We start from the raw sequence: 14,898 nt of genomic DNA on the forward strand, positions 1-14,898 counted from the left end.
CTGCTCGCTCTTCGCCTCTGCCCTGCCCAACTCCCCACCCGCGCTCACTAACTAAAACTCACTCACTCGCTCGCTCCCATCGTCGTCATGAGTCTCGCACGCTCAGTCGGCCTCTTCCCCTTCTTCCTTCTCGCGCTCCCTTCTTCCTCTTCTGTTTCTCGACTTTGTCACCATCGTCTTTGCCATCCATCTTCCTCGTTCGTCTAAATTTCTCATAAATATTGCCCCACGTCTTGCTTCATTTTCAATTTTAGTCTGATTCGCTCTCTATTTAATTTCTACACAAATCTACTACGAGCACCACTACTATGGGCCCTCGCACTGTTGCTATCTTCGACGTGCTCAACCCTCCGTCCCCCCCAGCTCCGTCCTCGCCTACCTCTATTACAGCCAATCCAGATTCCGATCATGTCCACAGCAACAACCAAATATCTTCTTCCGGAACTCCGGCGCCGACTTCTCCTACCGCCCAGCCTTCGACTCCCTCACGCGGAGCAATGTCCATTTTGTCCCTGCTGAACACCGAGCCTTCCTCTTCCTCTAACACGCACCCTTCGCCAACAAACCCTTCTCCCTCTACCCTACAGACCCAGCGCCAGCACCACACCGCCCCTCAGCCCACGCCGGCTTCCACAGGTAGCAATGTGCCTCATTACTATCCTTCTGTTTCGCGTTCGCACTCGCATTCAAATTCACATTCCCCCTCCTCCCCCGAATCAGGCTTCACCCATCCGACCTCCGTCCCTCCTTCTCAGTCCGCTAAAGATGAGCCGCACCCTCGCAGCTCGTCCGCGTCGACGGGGTTGAGCGAGTCGCGCAAACGACGCAAGCGCTCGTCTCAGAACTCGTCGATCGGCACTCCCACTTCGGCGCCTAACTCAATTGCTTCTGGGCCTGGTCCTGCGACATCTGGTTCAGCGGCTTCCGACCGCGATGAAAATCACAGTCTACGTCCTTCGTCAAAACGATCAAAACGCGCTTCCGCCTCCACCTCTGCAGATCACTCCAATCACGCACAAGTTTCTCTAAGCAGTCGTCGATCGAGCCTCCCTCTTCATCATCCCGACATGGAATTTGATCCGGACGAGACTGAATTTTCGTCCGTAGGTTCGGCCGTAGAGACCCGCCGCTCCACTCGTCGACGGACAGCTGCCGCTGCGGCTGCTATAACTTCTGCAGAGCTTCCGGCTCCCGATAGCAATTTGTCCGCTGCCACTGGTATTGTCACTGGAGGCTCTAATGGTCTGGGTTCAGCTTCCACATCTGCCTCATCTGGGTCTCCGCTTGTTCGAACAACTTCACCTTCTACAAGTGAATCTTCGGCTGACGATCCAGCAGATGACGAGAGATTTGCTGCTGAGAAGTTAGAGTACATGAATTCTCTTAATCGCTGCTTCAACGAAATCGAACAACTAACATCTTATGCGCGAAACCATTATCGTGCTGCATATCAAACAGGTAAACTTGAATATTACGATTTGGCTACTATGCGAGGTCGTGATCAGGCTAGAAACTACTTTCATGACGACGCCTTCGCGTTGGTTTTGCGGGAAGAGGAAGATCTTGAGCGCGAACGCAAGCGCAACCAGCGGCCAGTACCAAAGAAAAAGAGTCGCAAAAAAGCTTCACTTAAAGAAACAGATCTTGCATCGCAGATTGCGTCTGCACCTGCAGAAGCTCTGAATGGTATGGCTGACGAAGAATCTCAGAAGCTTGAACTAGGAGGAGAACCTGATACTACGGCTGAATGTATGTTCATCCTTATTTGTGAAGATCCAAATGTATATTAACCGCTGTTTAGATTTCGAAGATGAGAAGCCTGCCAAGAAAGCCAAGAAGAGGAAATCTAAGGACATTCCCGTTGATGGATCAGCACCAGGCACTTCCAAACGCAAATCAAAAGCAAGAAAGCGTTCTTCTGCAGCTATCAAGGAAGATGAGGACTCTGCACTTCTCGCTCCAGCTTCTTTTGAAGCTGATATTATGGCCGCTGATATTACAGAACCACCCAAAAAGCGTCCTAAAAAGAAGCGATCGTCTCAGATAGCAGCGGCTACTGGCCTAGCAGCCGCTGAAAGTACAACGGGCGATGCTAAAGGCAAGAATGTGACCGAAGAAGGTGCTGAAGATGAATCGTCTGTTAGTGGTATCAAGATTACCTTGAAACCAAAGAAGAGCAGAAAGAGCATCGCAGCTGCTGAGCGCGCTGCTGAGAGGGCTGCTGAAAAAGCGGCTGCTGCTGAACGAAAGGCCGCAGAAAAAGCTGAGAAGGCTGCGGAAAAAGCAGCAGAAAAGGCTAATGCCGAAGCTGCAAAGAGTGCAATGCCAACTGCGCGTGAAATTAAAATGTATTCCAAGAGCTATAACAACATGTATGATTCGATCTGGCGCGATATTTCTCGCAAAGAGGTACCTCGTGTTGCACGAACTGTCACTAGCTCGGTGAATATTCGACAGACAAATGCTCGTAAAACTGTACAGTTGGCTGTCAAGGAAGCTCGTCGCTGGCAGTTCCGAACAAATAAAAATGTCAAAGATCTTCAGGCAAGGGCGCGACGTGCAATGAGGGAAATGTTGGTTTACTGGAAACGAAATGAACGTGAAGAGCGTGATTCTCGTCGTAAAGCCGAAAAGGAAGCTATAGATCGCGCGAAGAAGGAGGAGGAGTCTCGAGAAGCGCGTAGACAGGCACGAAAACTCAATTTCCTCATTACTCAGACCGAGCTTTATTCTCACTTCATTGGCCGCAAAATTAAAACCGATGAGATTGAAGCTGAGTCTACTGGTGATGATGTTGCTACTGATGAAAACGAAGCAGAGGTCCAAAAGAGAGCAACCGCAGAGGAAGCAGCGACCAAGACTCAAGAAGAACAAGAATTGTTGGCTGATGCTCAACGGCGGGATATATCAGAACTTGATTTTGATGGAGCCCATGACGACGATCTGAGGCAGGCTGCTATGCACAATGCACATTCGGCTGTCATGTCAGCCCAAGAGCGTGCAAAATTATTTGATAAAACAGCCAGCGCAAATGCGAAAGCGACTGATGTGAATGATGACGAGTCTGGGGAAATGAATTTCCAGAACCCTACAACTCTTGGTGATATTGCGATTGAGCAACCTAAATTGCTTTCTTGCACCCTTAAAGGATATCAGCTCAAAGGTCTCAATTGGCTTGTTAATTTGTATGAACAAGGTATCAATGGAATTTTGGCTGATGAAATGGGGTTGGGAAAGACCGTTCAAAGTATTTCAGTCATGGCTTACTTAGCCGAAGTGCACAATATTTGGGGTCCATTTTTAGTCATTGCCCCTGCATCTACACTTCACAACTGGCAGCAGGAAATTGCCAAATTTGTTCCTGATTTCAAGGCACTGCCTTATTGGGGTAACGCAAAGGATAGGAAAATTTTGCGCAAGTTTTGGGATCGTAAACAGCTTCGATACACTAAGGATGCACCTTTTCATGTTCTAGTTACATCTTATCAGCTTATTGTAGCAGATGCCCAGTATTTCCAGCGTATCAAGTGGCAATACATGATTCTCGACGAAGCACAAGCGATCAAATCTTCGTCTTCGACGAGATGGAAATCGTTACTTGGATTCCAGTGCCGCAATCGTCTACTTTTGACTGGTACGCCAATTCAAAATTCTATGCAAGAATTGTGGGCTCTATTGCATTTTATTATGCCTACTCTGTTCGATTCTCATGATGAATTCTCTGAGTGGTTTTCCAAAGATATTGAATCTCATGCGACGAGTAATACACAACTCAATGAAGAGCAACTCAAACGACTACATATGATTCTAAAGCCGTTCATGCTAAGGCGAGTCAAGAAGCATGTTCAGTCGGAGCTAGGAGATAAGATCGAAATTGATCTGTATTGCGATCTCACGCACCGTCAGCGAGAAATGTATCGCGCTTTGAAAGCCCAAATCAACATTGCAGATATTATGGAACAGGCAGAGTCAGATGAGTCGAATCAGAATTTGATGAATTTAGTGATGCAATTCCGGAAAGTCTGTAATCATCCTGATCTCTTTGAGCGTTCAGACACCAAATCTCCCTTTGCTTTGACCCGATTTGCGCAAACTGGTTCTTTTATGAGAGAAGGTCATTTCATAGATGTCCACTATAGTGTCAAAAATCGGTTGACTTTCCAATTACCGAAGATTATGTTTGATGAATGTATAGGACCTGATCGTGAAGGCGAAAGTGGATTCCGAGGCCGATATTTGGACCATTTACTCAATATCTGGGAAGCGGACTATATTTCCGAAAATGATTCCGACAGTAAGTATCTGAATTAGAATGAAAGAATTTATAGGTTGTGAAGGATTGTACTAATCACATGAACAGATGGAGCCTTTTCGTGGCTAAAATTTGTAGATGAGACCGCGAATTCGGTTAGTCGAGCTTTCCATGACAATATTGTAACAAGAGCAGTTACGGCTAGCCAAGAGCATAAGAGCATGATACGGCATACTGCTTTGGAAGTGGAAAGTTCCGAACGATCGTTCTTGCTACTTCCGCGGCGCTCTGAGGTCGATAGGGAGCTAGCAACGATGCTGATTGAAGATGTCACCGGTGGACTTAATCGAGCCTCCGAAGCATATGCGCATGAGCATAATTTGCACAAGATGGAGCCATTATACGATCCAGCCGTTGTAGCACCACCGGTAGATATGAATTGCTCACAAGCTGGGTTTGCGCCTTATTGGAACGACATATTATTTTCTATGAAAACGAGAGCGATGCTGTTCCCAGCAAGTGTCCGAACGGAGATAGGTCTGATTGAGAAAGGTGTTTCGATGGATAAGTATCCGGTTACCAATCTTCTTCCACAGCCGTCCTCTGATCTCTTTGGGTATTCGCCGATTCGAATTCCGCCGATATCCAAGTTGGTGACTGATTCGGGCAAGCTTTTGAAACTAGACAGTTTATTGGCAGAACTGAAGGCGAATGACCACAGGGTGCTAGTTTATTTTCAGATGACAAAGATGATGGACTTGATGGAGGAGTATTTGGGGTACAGGCAGTACAAGTACGTCCGGCTTGATGGTTCATCCAAGTTGTCGGATCGACGAGATTTAGTGAACGATTGGCAGACGAAGCCAGAGTTATTTGTGTTTTTACTATCCACCCGAGCGGGAGGCCTTGGAATAAATCTTACGGCAGCAGATACTGTTATCTTTTATGACAGCGACTGGAATCCTACAATAGATTCACAGGCTATGGATCGGGCTCATCGATTAGGCCAGACGAAGCAAGTGACTGTATACAGATTACTAGTTCGAGGCACAATTGAGGAGCGGATGCGGGATCGAGCGAAGCAGAAGATGCATGTACAACGTGTTGTTATGGAAGGCGGGGCTGGAAATGGGGAGGATGGAGATGGGGAAAAAACGGGCACGGCTGGCGAAGGAGATGGAAGTGAAAACGGAGGGACAGTAGGAGGAGGTGAGAGCGTGGGAATTGACTTCCAGCAGAAACCAGGAAAAGATGTTGCATACTGGTTACTTGAGTGAGAATTACTTCTTTTGGATGGGCAGATTATAGAACAACAATGTATTATAGATTACAATATGCAAGAATTAGGCTCAGAAATTATTCTAGATAAAGAAAGCACTTTCTGCAACCGCAGCATATGGGCCAGTAAGCAAAGCGTCTTTTGCCAACCTGATGTCGTTCATGATTTCCTCGACGAGTGCGTCGACGGAGACAAAGTCAGACTCCGGTCTGATATATCCGAGAACAGCAATTTTGATATTAGCACCATAAAACTGGGCGCCGAACTTATGAACAATATGGACTTCAGCGGAGGGTTCCGAGTTACCGTAGAACGGGTTCCAGCCAAGTGACATAACCATTGGTAGAACAACGGCATCAGGCGCCGAGAGAGGTGTATTTGACGGGATGATTACAGATTTTGGAGGTGTCGTAGTCGCATCTGGGTCAGCATCGCCATTGCTAGTCTCAGCCTGAATGCGCTTCAAAGTTCCATAATTTCCGGATACTTTAGCAAAGCCAAAGTAGATACCTGTTTGGCCGTGCGGAATCTTCGATGCTAGTAGGTCTGAAGGAGGGATATTTGCAGTCGGAATCCCAAGTTCGCTCGAGCCACGACCAAACCCTGAAATGACATGAGAATCAATAAAAACTGGATAAGGCTCTTCTGGAGTTTCAGCAATTGGCATTGTTCTATGATTGTGGTGTGAGGAGAGGTGTATATATATTAATATTTCGATATATACGTTAAATTATTCTGTAGGATTCGATATGTAATCAGAGATATCGAAGAACAGATGTCCAATATAGTCCCAACTGCGGCGCAGTCACGTCTCTACTAGGTATTTTATATTTGGGATTCAGTAGAAGACATTAAAATAATATATGTTCTTACGATAATACCGACATAAAAATGAATGGAAGCAACAAGAAATTAAAACCTCTTGGTGCTGGCGTTGCTCCTTCGATCACGCGGCCAACCACGATCACCAAATCTGCAATCATTACCAACTCGACTTCGACGAACTCATCTTCGAGCCAACCAGAAGACCATGAAGGACCACGCAAGACTGTAATCCGATCAGGAGGCGGCCGAAAGTGGGAAGATTCTACACTTTTGGAATGGGATCCGACACATTTTCGATTATTTGTAGGGAATCTCGGTGGAGAAGCAACGGATGACACGCTAAAGAAGGCATTTTCAAAGTATCCGTCAGTATCGAAAACTAAAGTGATCCGCGACCAAAAGGCAGGAAAAAACAAAGGTTACGGGTTTGTCGCGTTCAAAGACTCTGCAGATTACTTTACAGCGTTCAAGGAAATGAATGGAAAATACATCGGTTCGCATCCAGTCTTGCTTCGCAAAGCGCAGACAGAAATCAACCACGCAACAGTCCTGGGTAAGAAACAGTACTCGAAAGCAACCTCGAAGATATTGATGTCTTCTTCCGAATATGCCAGAGTCGGGAAGAAAAGAAAGATTGATTCGAACAAACCGACAAAGTTAATCTGATATTTCTTTTCGTTTGATGGAGGTTTCAATGATGATTATTAGTTTCTTGATGCTGTAACCTGCGAGATTGAATATCCCGTACTGGTTTAAGCATTCATGATAGTTTTACTTGATCTAATCTGAGAAACCTCGTCACTTCGTACCTCTCTCACGACAGTATCTCGCAGTCTATGTGTTACAACTTGTATTATACAAACGCCTAATCATACGTATCTAATGCACATCATTCAACCGAAACTCAACCAACAGAAAAAATCAATCAAAACGCCAACTACCTGATCAAATTAAGAGCTAACACTTCCCGACACCATGGACTCTGCGCAATTTCGGCTATTCCCCACCGCGACTCTCGGCGCTTTAAGCAGTTATCCACAATTATTTTCGCCCCGGTCCACGCTTCCTCGTCGTACTTCATCGTACTCGAGTATTTATACCACGCCCATTCCACGCGGGCAATCCGGTGCTTCACCCGATTCCTGCCACTGCTCCGTCGCGCCGTACCTTGGCCGTCTGGACTAAAATTTGGCGGCGGACCATCAAAGGGAAACCGTCCTTCCATCAGTGAAAATAGTAGCACACCAAGTGCCCATGAGTCTGTTTGTCGGCCATCGTATGCTTGTCCCATGATAATCTCCGGCGGCGCATAGTCTTCAGATCCACATCGCGTAGTTAACAAGGGATTATCGGGATCAATATGCCGTGATAACCCGAAATCGGCCAACGTAGTCAAAGCCCGCCGGCCAGCCACAGCGTCCAACAACTGCTCATGCGAAAAATTCAATAATACATTTTCCAATTTTAAATCACGATGAACAATATTGTGTTCATGCAAATATTTTACTGCAGAGACAATTTCTCCAAACACGCGCTGCACTAGTGGAGCTTGCAGTATTTTGGCCCGGTTTGGCGATGTAGCCACATCGAACAAATCGCCGCCTATACAGAACGGTAAAACAATTAGCGCTCGGGCAGGCTCGAGATTGAATGCAACCAATTGGATCAGACATGGATGTGACAATTCTTTCAAAATTTCTACTTCGCGCTTCAGACCACTCTCGATCCGCTCGCGGCTTGCTCCACCGGCAGCAGACAGTTCGACGATTTTGACTGCTACTAATTGTTCGCTGCCGGACGATTCCTGTGGATCGACTCGTCGAGCTAGAACGACCCGCGAAAATGTGCCTTTCCCTAGCAGTCGCTCTTCCTTCCATCGAACCTTTCGCAAGTTTGTACTGAGCGTTCCTTCATATGCTTCAAACACCTCACCAGTGTCATAGAGGGTGCGGCCCCGGACGAGCTCGCGCTTCATGGGATCGTTTAGTGAAGTGTCTGGTCCAGACACGGAAACGGATTTCTGCTGCACAGGGAAAATTGTTCCTGGTACAGACGACAAGGTAGGGGACGGCGAAACTGAAGAAATCGTAAGAGTGGTAGTAGTGGAGAGTGATGGAAGAGGTGACGTTGAGCTGACGATAGCTTCGTTGGCTTTGTATGAGGAAATCCCGAGTCCGGTTGGATCATCTTTCGTTGGCGAGGACCGTAGGTCTCCGCGCTCAGGGCTCTGAATGAAAGGCGACTCAGGAGGCGATGTCGGAGGTGACGAAGGACGTAACGATACCGATGAGGAGGAAGATGAAGTAGAGCCTACAGGTTTTGCAAACAGCGAGCGCGAGTCTGGAGGTTGGTCCAGCTCACCGTAGGGCTTTCTCGGTCGTGCAGCGGTTGGTGGAAGGACGGTGACGAGAGGGAACACAGGCGTGGCAGAAACGCCAGAATTTGAGATCAGTCTAGCAGAAATAGTCCGCGAGCTAGCGCGGGCCATGGCAGCCGCCGCGGGCGATGCAGAGACGGCGATTGCGGCAGCAGAAAGGGCAGGGTTCACTGGTCCTGCGGAAGACGAAGAGGAGGAGGAAGCAGTTGAAGAGGAAGAAGAGGGCGAGCGCGAAGTTGACCAGGACGAGACGATCGGCGATGGCAGAGGAGTGAGGTCTCTGTAGAAAGTAGCGCTCAGCGGGGAATCAAACGAGGCCGAACGTGTGTGCATATAGACATCTGGCTGCAGTTGTTGAAGTTGTTGCAGCTGTTGCCCGCTATTGAGCTGGATTAGTCGAGGCAGAAGAGAGTTAGAGGTCGGTGAAGACTGAATCACAGCAGAAGGCGCGAGGCCAGCAGAAGGCGAAAGCATTATCTGATCTTGGGGTTCAGCTTTTTCAGGGAGACGGCCCGCTCCAGATAAGTTAGACGTCCGAACGCTTAGTGTGGGCTGCGAGGGCCGTCGTTCTGGTGCGGATGGCGACGTGGACGATGACGACGACATCACGGACGACGTGGACGTGGCCGACGTGGACGACGACGACGACATCGACGAGGGATCCGCGTCCATTAGGGCTGTGTTGTGAGCTTCGAATACAGATACGTATAGTAGACTGCGAGGAGATCAGCACAATATTTATGCGATTCGAAGTCGTTCTTTGCGAAGCTTGTGTAGTTTATTTAGGAAGTCGATAAACAGGAATTGTACGATGGTTTCCCACTTTTGTATTTGACAATACCCCGGCGTGGCGGTGGCTGTGGCGGTGTCCAGGTCCTCTGTCTAGCCACTTGGATTATATAGTGGGCCATATTGTGTTTACATGTGCAAAGCGGCTAATCAACAGTAAATCCACGATTCCGATTTGGCTTAAGCATAAAAGAAGGGTTTCTGGTTACGTATTTGCTCCGGTATCCTGAAAGACGTGGCTCTCAGAGCACGGTGGTGTTCGTTGTGTTTCTGGCTCGGCAGATCTGAGCGGCACTCGAGGATCGACGATGCTTCGGGTTGCACTTCAGACGATTCAGTTTGCGATAGCTTGACTGACTCGACTGCCGCTCTAGGAACAAACTTTGGCACTGCTATTGGCATTAGTATTGGCAAGCAACTCTCATGCAATAATAGTTTTAAGACTGTTGAGAGCGCGAAGTCGAACCCCTATAGTTATCCTACTGTTCAATCCGGTTCTGGCTGTGCTGCGGTGCTTGAATCACGTGACTGATGTTCTCTGGCAGAGTGAGAGCGATATGAGAATACAGCATTGTAGCAGAGTGCAGCGGAGTAAAGGACTGGCATCTAGAAAAGGATGAATTGTTTTGTCTAACGTAGTGCGTCGTAGTTGCGATAATATCTGATCCATTACGGGACTGGACATTCTGCACATTTGACCTTGACCGACAGAGTTCGCAACAAGCTCCCTAAACTTGCCACTCCATCTATGTGAATTTCAGACAATCATGGCATAGCCAAACAGCCAGATCTTCAGTTCTACACACAACAAGGAAAACAACCTGCGTTCTGCCCACTACCGCATTCCAGAATGTTCCGTGTATAATTCAGTATGGACAAATTGAATCATGTCGAACGTTTTTTTATCAGATCATGGTTGTCGCCGATCCCGGTTGCCCAATTAATGAAAGTATTCGTTGTCTACGTTTGCTGTCTCCTCACGAGCGCGCAGTCCGTACGCGCGGCTTTCAAGAAGACGCGTTTCCTCAGATTTGAACTCCACCCGTCTTTCTCTTCTGTACAAGTAACAGCAGAGAAGAAATATCATTTTCTAAATAAGATCTGGAGCAAGATGTGACGTCATATGAAATAATTATGAGTTTAGCGACAAAATAGGACGCGCAGAAAAATAGCCACGAAACTGTTTTGCGTTGTGCCTGATCTTCAGCCCTAGGTCAATGGGATTAAAGGCAACACTAACTACGGAACCGAATTTCCTGAATCACAAATTGCGCATTATCCAGCACCTTGATTGTTAATTTGTTGTAGCCACAAAATGAACCTCATGGCCAGTAATCAGGATAAAATCAGAAGCTTATTCCCTATAAGCAGGGGGCTAAGCGCTAAAATAGAAAGGCTGCTTCGCTTCGAACTAGATTCCGCGACTCCTTACTCCCTATCCTCAGCTCTACAGTGACGCCAATACTCAACTAGTTCTGACCTGTTTTTCGTGGCCAGTTGGTTTTAGTGTCATTTAATAGCTAAAATTGACATTTCTTCAGCTATTAATTTAGAATAGTAGACACCAACATCAAAATCTCTGTCTCGAAATTGCTTAGCACTTTATATACATTGCTTCAGACTAAATACATCATTCGTTTCTCTTTGATAGTAATAAAATGATTCTCTATTTATTCTATGTATTACATATTAGATCGAGAGCTTGGAAACCTATTTCATATGTACAAAAGCATCAGGGCTGAAATACCGGATCGGTTTCGAACGCATCGCCCTCAATCTCTTCCAGAAACTTGATCCGCATGATCTCAAACACAAACAATCCAACACTACTCGACGGTACGGCAGCCAGCGTCTTTTTGGCAAACCCCTTGTACAGCCAGGCTGGCCAGGAGGATGAACCCTTGGAAACAGTTCTCAGGCGGTTAGCTTCCTGGAACATGCGTTTGTAGGCCATCCAGTGGGTTTCCAAGACGTCCTTAACAGACTCGCGCCCCTTGACAACATGTAACCCGTCGACGTCTGCATACTTTCGGAAGTCCATCGTCTCGACTAGTGCAAGATATATATTCTGCAGCCTGCCTAAAGGGTACTGGACCGATTGTAAACAGACCGTAGCGGCTGCGCCGGCTCCAAGGATCGCTGTTGGATAAAGAGCCGCTGATGGCTTAGACATGGTGATATTCGTATTAACGTCTGAATCCGCGCGGTTTTTAGCGTCTGCAAATTTAGGCACTGGTGCACCGTATTCCTCGACAAGCCGAGTGTAGCTCCATTGCTTGACCGCCTCAAAAGTCGAGAAGAACAGAGCAAACCCAGGACTTTCCTTCGCCGCTGACAAAGTAATCCCAGTAAATGCACCCCTCAGTCCAATAGCATGTAATTTTTCGATCGAGTAGCGCCAAAGTGATTTTGGCCGCTGGTCGGCTAGGTCTTGTTCCTGCAGCAGCTCTGAAATTGAGAACCGTGTGAATATAGCGTCTATCGGCGCCGCCGCTATGGATTGCGCAAGTCCAGCAACTGCTCCAGCTAGAAATGTCTGCTTATATGTGAACTCGCCGATTCCGGGTGGAGAAGATGCATTACTTGTATTTGCACTTGCGTCTGCTCCTGCGCCGAAATACGGCAGTGTGCCGAGATAGGTCGTATAAAGAACAACTCCAACCAGCGAGTTCGCTAGTAGAGGAGGAAGGACCTGCCGAGGAATAAATGTCCATCCATGCTCATTCACCGCGTGCCGTAGAAGGCCTATGCTAGAATGAGTCCAGAAGTTGTACGGTGCTTCGAGCGAGGGGTTAATCGCGCGAGGAACGAGAAGATAATCGACTCGCGTCGGCCGGAATAGTTTGATCGGAACCCGTGCATACAGCATAATTAGCTGCGATAAAACTGCTCGTGTACCTGCCGTCGCAGCTCCAACATATTGGTTTGCTTTTTTTTTTGATGTCGTCGATGTCAGTTCTGATTTCGACGAGTTCTTATTGTCATCATTATCTGTTCCACTTTCTGTATATTCAAGAATCAACCCGTTTGGACTTGTGATTCCATACCAGTCATTTTCTTCGCCTGGATTATTGGAATTGGTCATAATACATTCCGACTAAAGGCTAATGTATTATATTTGTTAAATTATTTGAAAGTAACAAGACTTCTTTACAGCTAGTTTAGTAATCTTCCGAATAATGACATACTGGGTCAGCGCCGCAATATCCACAGCTAGTATAAAAATGAACCAACATAGATTAAATTATAATAATAAATAAGCTAATAACAATAATTAAAAACGATAAAACACCAGCGCCATTTATGCATCACCCCGTCTTGATATTCTTTTCTCCATGCAAAACCTCGGACACAACCAATTTCTCCAAACTCTCCGGATTCTCAGCCTGTGAACCTCCATCGGTGGATCCAGATTCTTCGGTCAAACTATCACGGTCAATGCTCTGGTCATGAGCCTGTCCTTGCTCAGCAGCCTCAGCCAAAGCTGATTGCTCAGCGTCCAATTTTCGCTGTTCTTCGGCCTGTTCTTCATCAGCTACCCAACGCCGGAAAAAGGGAATCGACGAAGATGAAATGACGAGCTGCTCGATCTGGTACAAAATCATCGGAATCTGCATCATCTCCTTGTCTCTTGTGCTCAGACCATTGTTATTGGCGTATAAAGCGGTGATGAGGGGGACACCGAGTGCCGGGGTTTTCGCTGGCACAATATAACAGATGGCAATAGTGTCCCGTTTGTTGAACCGGAAAAAATCAACCACACGATCTAGATGCTTATTTTGGAAACGAATTTTATGTGACCATCGCGTGACAACAAGCGTAGTTCCCAGATAGAAAAAATATAGGCCTAGGTTCTGCAGCATCACGAGCGCTGTGGTTTGCGGAGTCATGAGCTTGAACGCGCCCGAGTAGAAACAAGACGAAAAGGATGACCATAGAATAAGCACCAAACAAATTGATGCAGCTTTGTTGATCTTAAACTTAGCTGCATACTTGACGACAAAATTCTTGAAAATATTCCGCAGAACTTGACCAACAAACAATGGTACAAAAACGGTCAAACCGAGTTGTTTGAATACCGACCGGTACAAGGTCGCGTACTGTTCGCTGCTCGTAGCCGGTCGATACTGACCCCATTTGGAGGACGAAGTCATGTACATGCTAACCAAGGCCGGTGACAACACCGGCGATAGGCAGTTAGCAATTACGACCTCGATCAGCGTCGCCGAAGCATTTCCATGTGCACTTCGTGTAAATACGACATTCGACCCGATCGTAGTCGGCGTACAGCCCAGCAGAACTAGCCCAGCTAGAATCTGATCGTTAATATGCGGATTGTTCGATTGCAGCGCGGCATACGCCAGTGCAAACCATATCGCTGATGTGTAAAGATATGATAACCCTTGCGCAACAACGTGCAGCTTGGGAACCAAGAGGTTTTTTCCCAAAGTCTTCGTATCCATCGTCAAGCCGGAAATGAAGAAAATAATCGCGGGACAGACATATACTATCGAATACTGCGCAGCAATCCACCCACCCTTCCGTCCGAGATTTGGAACAAGATATGCTATTAATATTCCTATGCCGAGACATATCAAAAACCATTGGTCGAGTGCAAAATGCACAACATCCATCACCGTGAGCGTCTTGAAAAATCGCTTCGTGGCGACAAGACTGTTTTTGATAGTCATCCTGACATCAATAGGAGCTGCTCAACGAAAATTGGACAACGTACACCGTATCCAGTATACCAAATATATTATGTTATGCAATATCAATAAATTCCGTCTATCAAATCGTTTCTAATAAATATCTACTATCTAAATAATAAAATATGTAAAATCTCGGTCTCTGTTCGGCAACTGTAAAAGATTTTGATGCCCAACCCGCCGCCGGATAGCCGCGCCCGACTCGTTTTGCTCCGGCGTTAGTCAGGCTCGTACTCATCTACGCTTCTCACCACCACTCTTACCATACAATTAATTTCACATAGAAAATATACTACTTTCACTAAATACAAATTGAAATGGACATCTGAATTACCAGAGCCAGTTTTCATCTAGTTTCTGGACCGCAGAGAGAATCAGACCGGATATTGTTCGTAAACCTTTTCAATGTACACCATAACCGAGATTCTTTCTACATCGAACACCCGATCCTCTGCTTTGAGTATCATAAGTACACATGCTTGAACCCTTGTAATCATATTCATAGCTATATCACCTATTGCTATTTTTTTCCAATAGCTTTGGATAAGAGCACTTGCATTACGTACCAACCAACCTTTTACTTCAATCCGGGGTCGTCCTTAGTCGTCTTACTCAATATATTTCTTCTCCCAACCACATCCGGTTAGGGCTGTAACGAGTTAATTAG

The 14,898-nt window shown here is 46.6% G+C and overlaps 7 protein-coding genes across 7 annotated transcripts; 3 read left to right on the forward strand and 4 right to left on the reverse strand.

The window, feature by feature from the left end:
• Window positions 1–2,346: 2,346 nt before the first annotated feature.
• On the forward strand, window positions 2,347–5,529 carry V1516DRAFT_622669 (SNF2 family N-terminal domain-containing protein; the record flags this gene model as incomplete). Its single annotated transcript, XM_066919590.1, has 2 exons — window positions 2,347–4,294; window positions 4,361–5,529. The coding sequence occupies 2 exons, from the start codon at window positions 2,347–2,349 to the stop codon at window positions 5,527–5,529; spliced, it is 3,117 nt and encodes a 1,038-aa protein (XP_066778127.1).
• A 25-nt stretch (window positions 5,530–5,554) lies between these two features.
• On the reverse strand, window positions 5,555–6,254 carry V1516DRAFT_673255 (riboflavin kinase-domain-containing protein). The gene has a single exon (XM_066921869.1). It carries the CDS (start codon window positions 6,196–6,198, stop codon window positions 5,614–5,616), a length of 585 nt encoding a protein of 194 aa, XP_066778128.1. The 5' UTR covers window positions 6,199–6,254; the 3' UTR covers window positions 5,555–5,613.
• Window positions 6,255–6,385: 131 nt separating this feature from the next.
• On the forward strand, window positions 6,386–7,343 carry V1516DRAFT_673256 (uncharacterized protein). Its single transcript, XM_066921870.1, has one exon. It carries the CDS (start codon window positions 6,423–6,425, stop codon window positions 7,020–7,022), a length of 600 nt encoding a protein of 199 aa, XP_066778129.1. The 5' UTR covers window positions 6,386–6,422; the 3' UTR covers window positions 7,023–7,343.
• V1516DRAFT_673257 (kinase-like domain-containing protein) lies at window positions 7,166–9,529 on the reverse strand. Its single transcript, XM_066921871.1, has one exon. It carries the CDS (start codon window positions 9,403–9,405, stop codon window positions 7,294–7,296), a length of 2,112 nt encoding a protein of 703 aa, XP_066778130.1. The 5' UTR covers window positions 9,406–9,529; the 3' UTR covers window positions 7,166–7,293.
• Window positions 9,530–9,965: 436 nt separating this feature from the next.
• V1516DRAFT_673260 (uncharacterized protein) lies at window positions 9,966–10,668 on the forward strand. The gene has a single exon (XM_066921872.1). The coding sequence runs from the start codon at window positions 10,394–10,396 to the stop codon at window positions 10,637–10,639; it is 246 nt and encodes an 81-aa protein (XP_066778131.1). The 5' UTR covers window positions 9,966–10,393; the 3' UTR covers window positions 10,640–10,668.
• A 412-nt stretch (window positions 10,669–11,080) lies between these two features.
• V1516DRAFT_673261 (mitochondrial carrier domain-containing protein) lies at window positions 11,081–12,685 on the reverse strand. Its single transcript, XM_066921873.1, has one exon. It carries the CDS (start codon window positions 12,605–12,607, stop codon window positions 11,255–11,257), a length of 1,353 nt encoding a protein of 450 aa, XP_066778132.1. The 5' UTR covers window positions 12,608–12,685; the 3' UTR covers window positions 11,081–11,254.
• A 62-nt stretch (window positions 12,686–12,747) lies between these two features.
• V1516DRAFT_673262 (SBF-like CPA transporter family-domain-containing protein) lies at window positions 12,748–14,378 on the reverse strand. The gene has a single exon (XM_066921874.1). It carries the CDS (start codon window positions 14,211–14,213, stop codon window positions 12,831–12,833), a length of 1,383 nt encoding a protein of 460 aa, XP_066778133.1. The 5' UTR covers window positions 14,214–14,378; the 3' UTR covers window positions 12,748–12,830.
• Window positions 14,379–14,898: the final 520 nt, after the last annotated feature.

Source organism: Lipomyces oligophaga, assembly GCF_038497815.1.
Source record: "Lipomyces oligophaga strain CBS 7107 unplaced genomic scaffold V1516scaffold_3, whole genome shotgun sequence".
NCBI classification, from domain to species: Eukaryota; Fungi; Ascomycota; class Lipomycetes; order Lipomycetales; family Lipomycetaceae; genus Lipomyces; species [Lipomyces] oligophaga.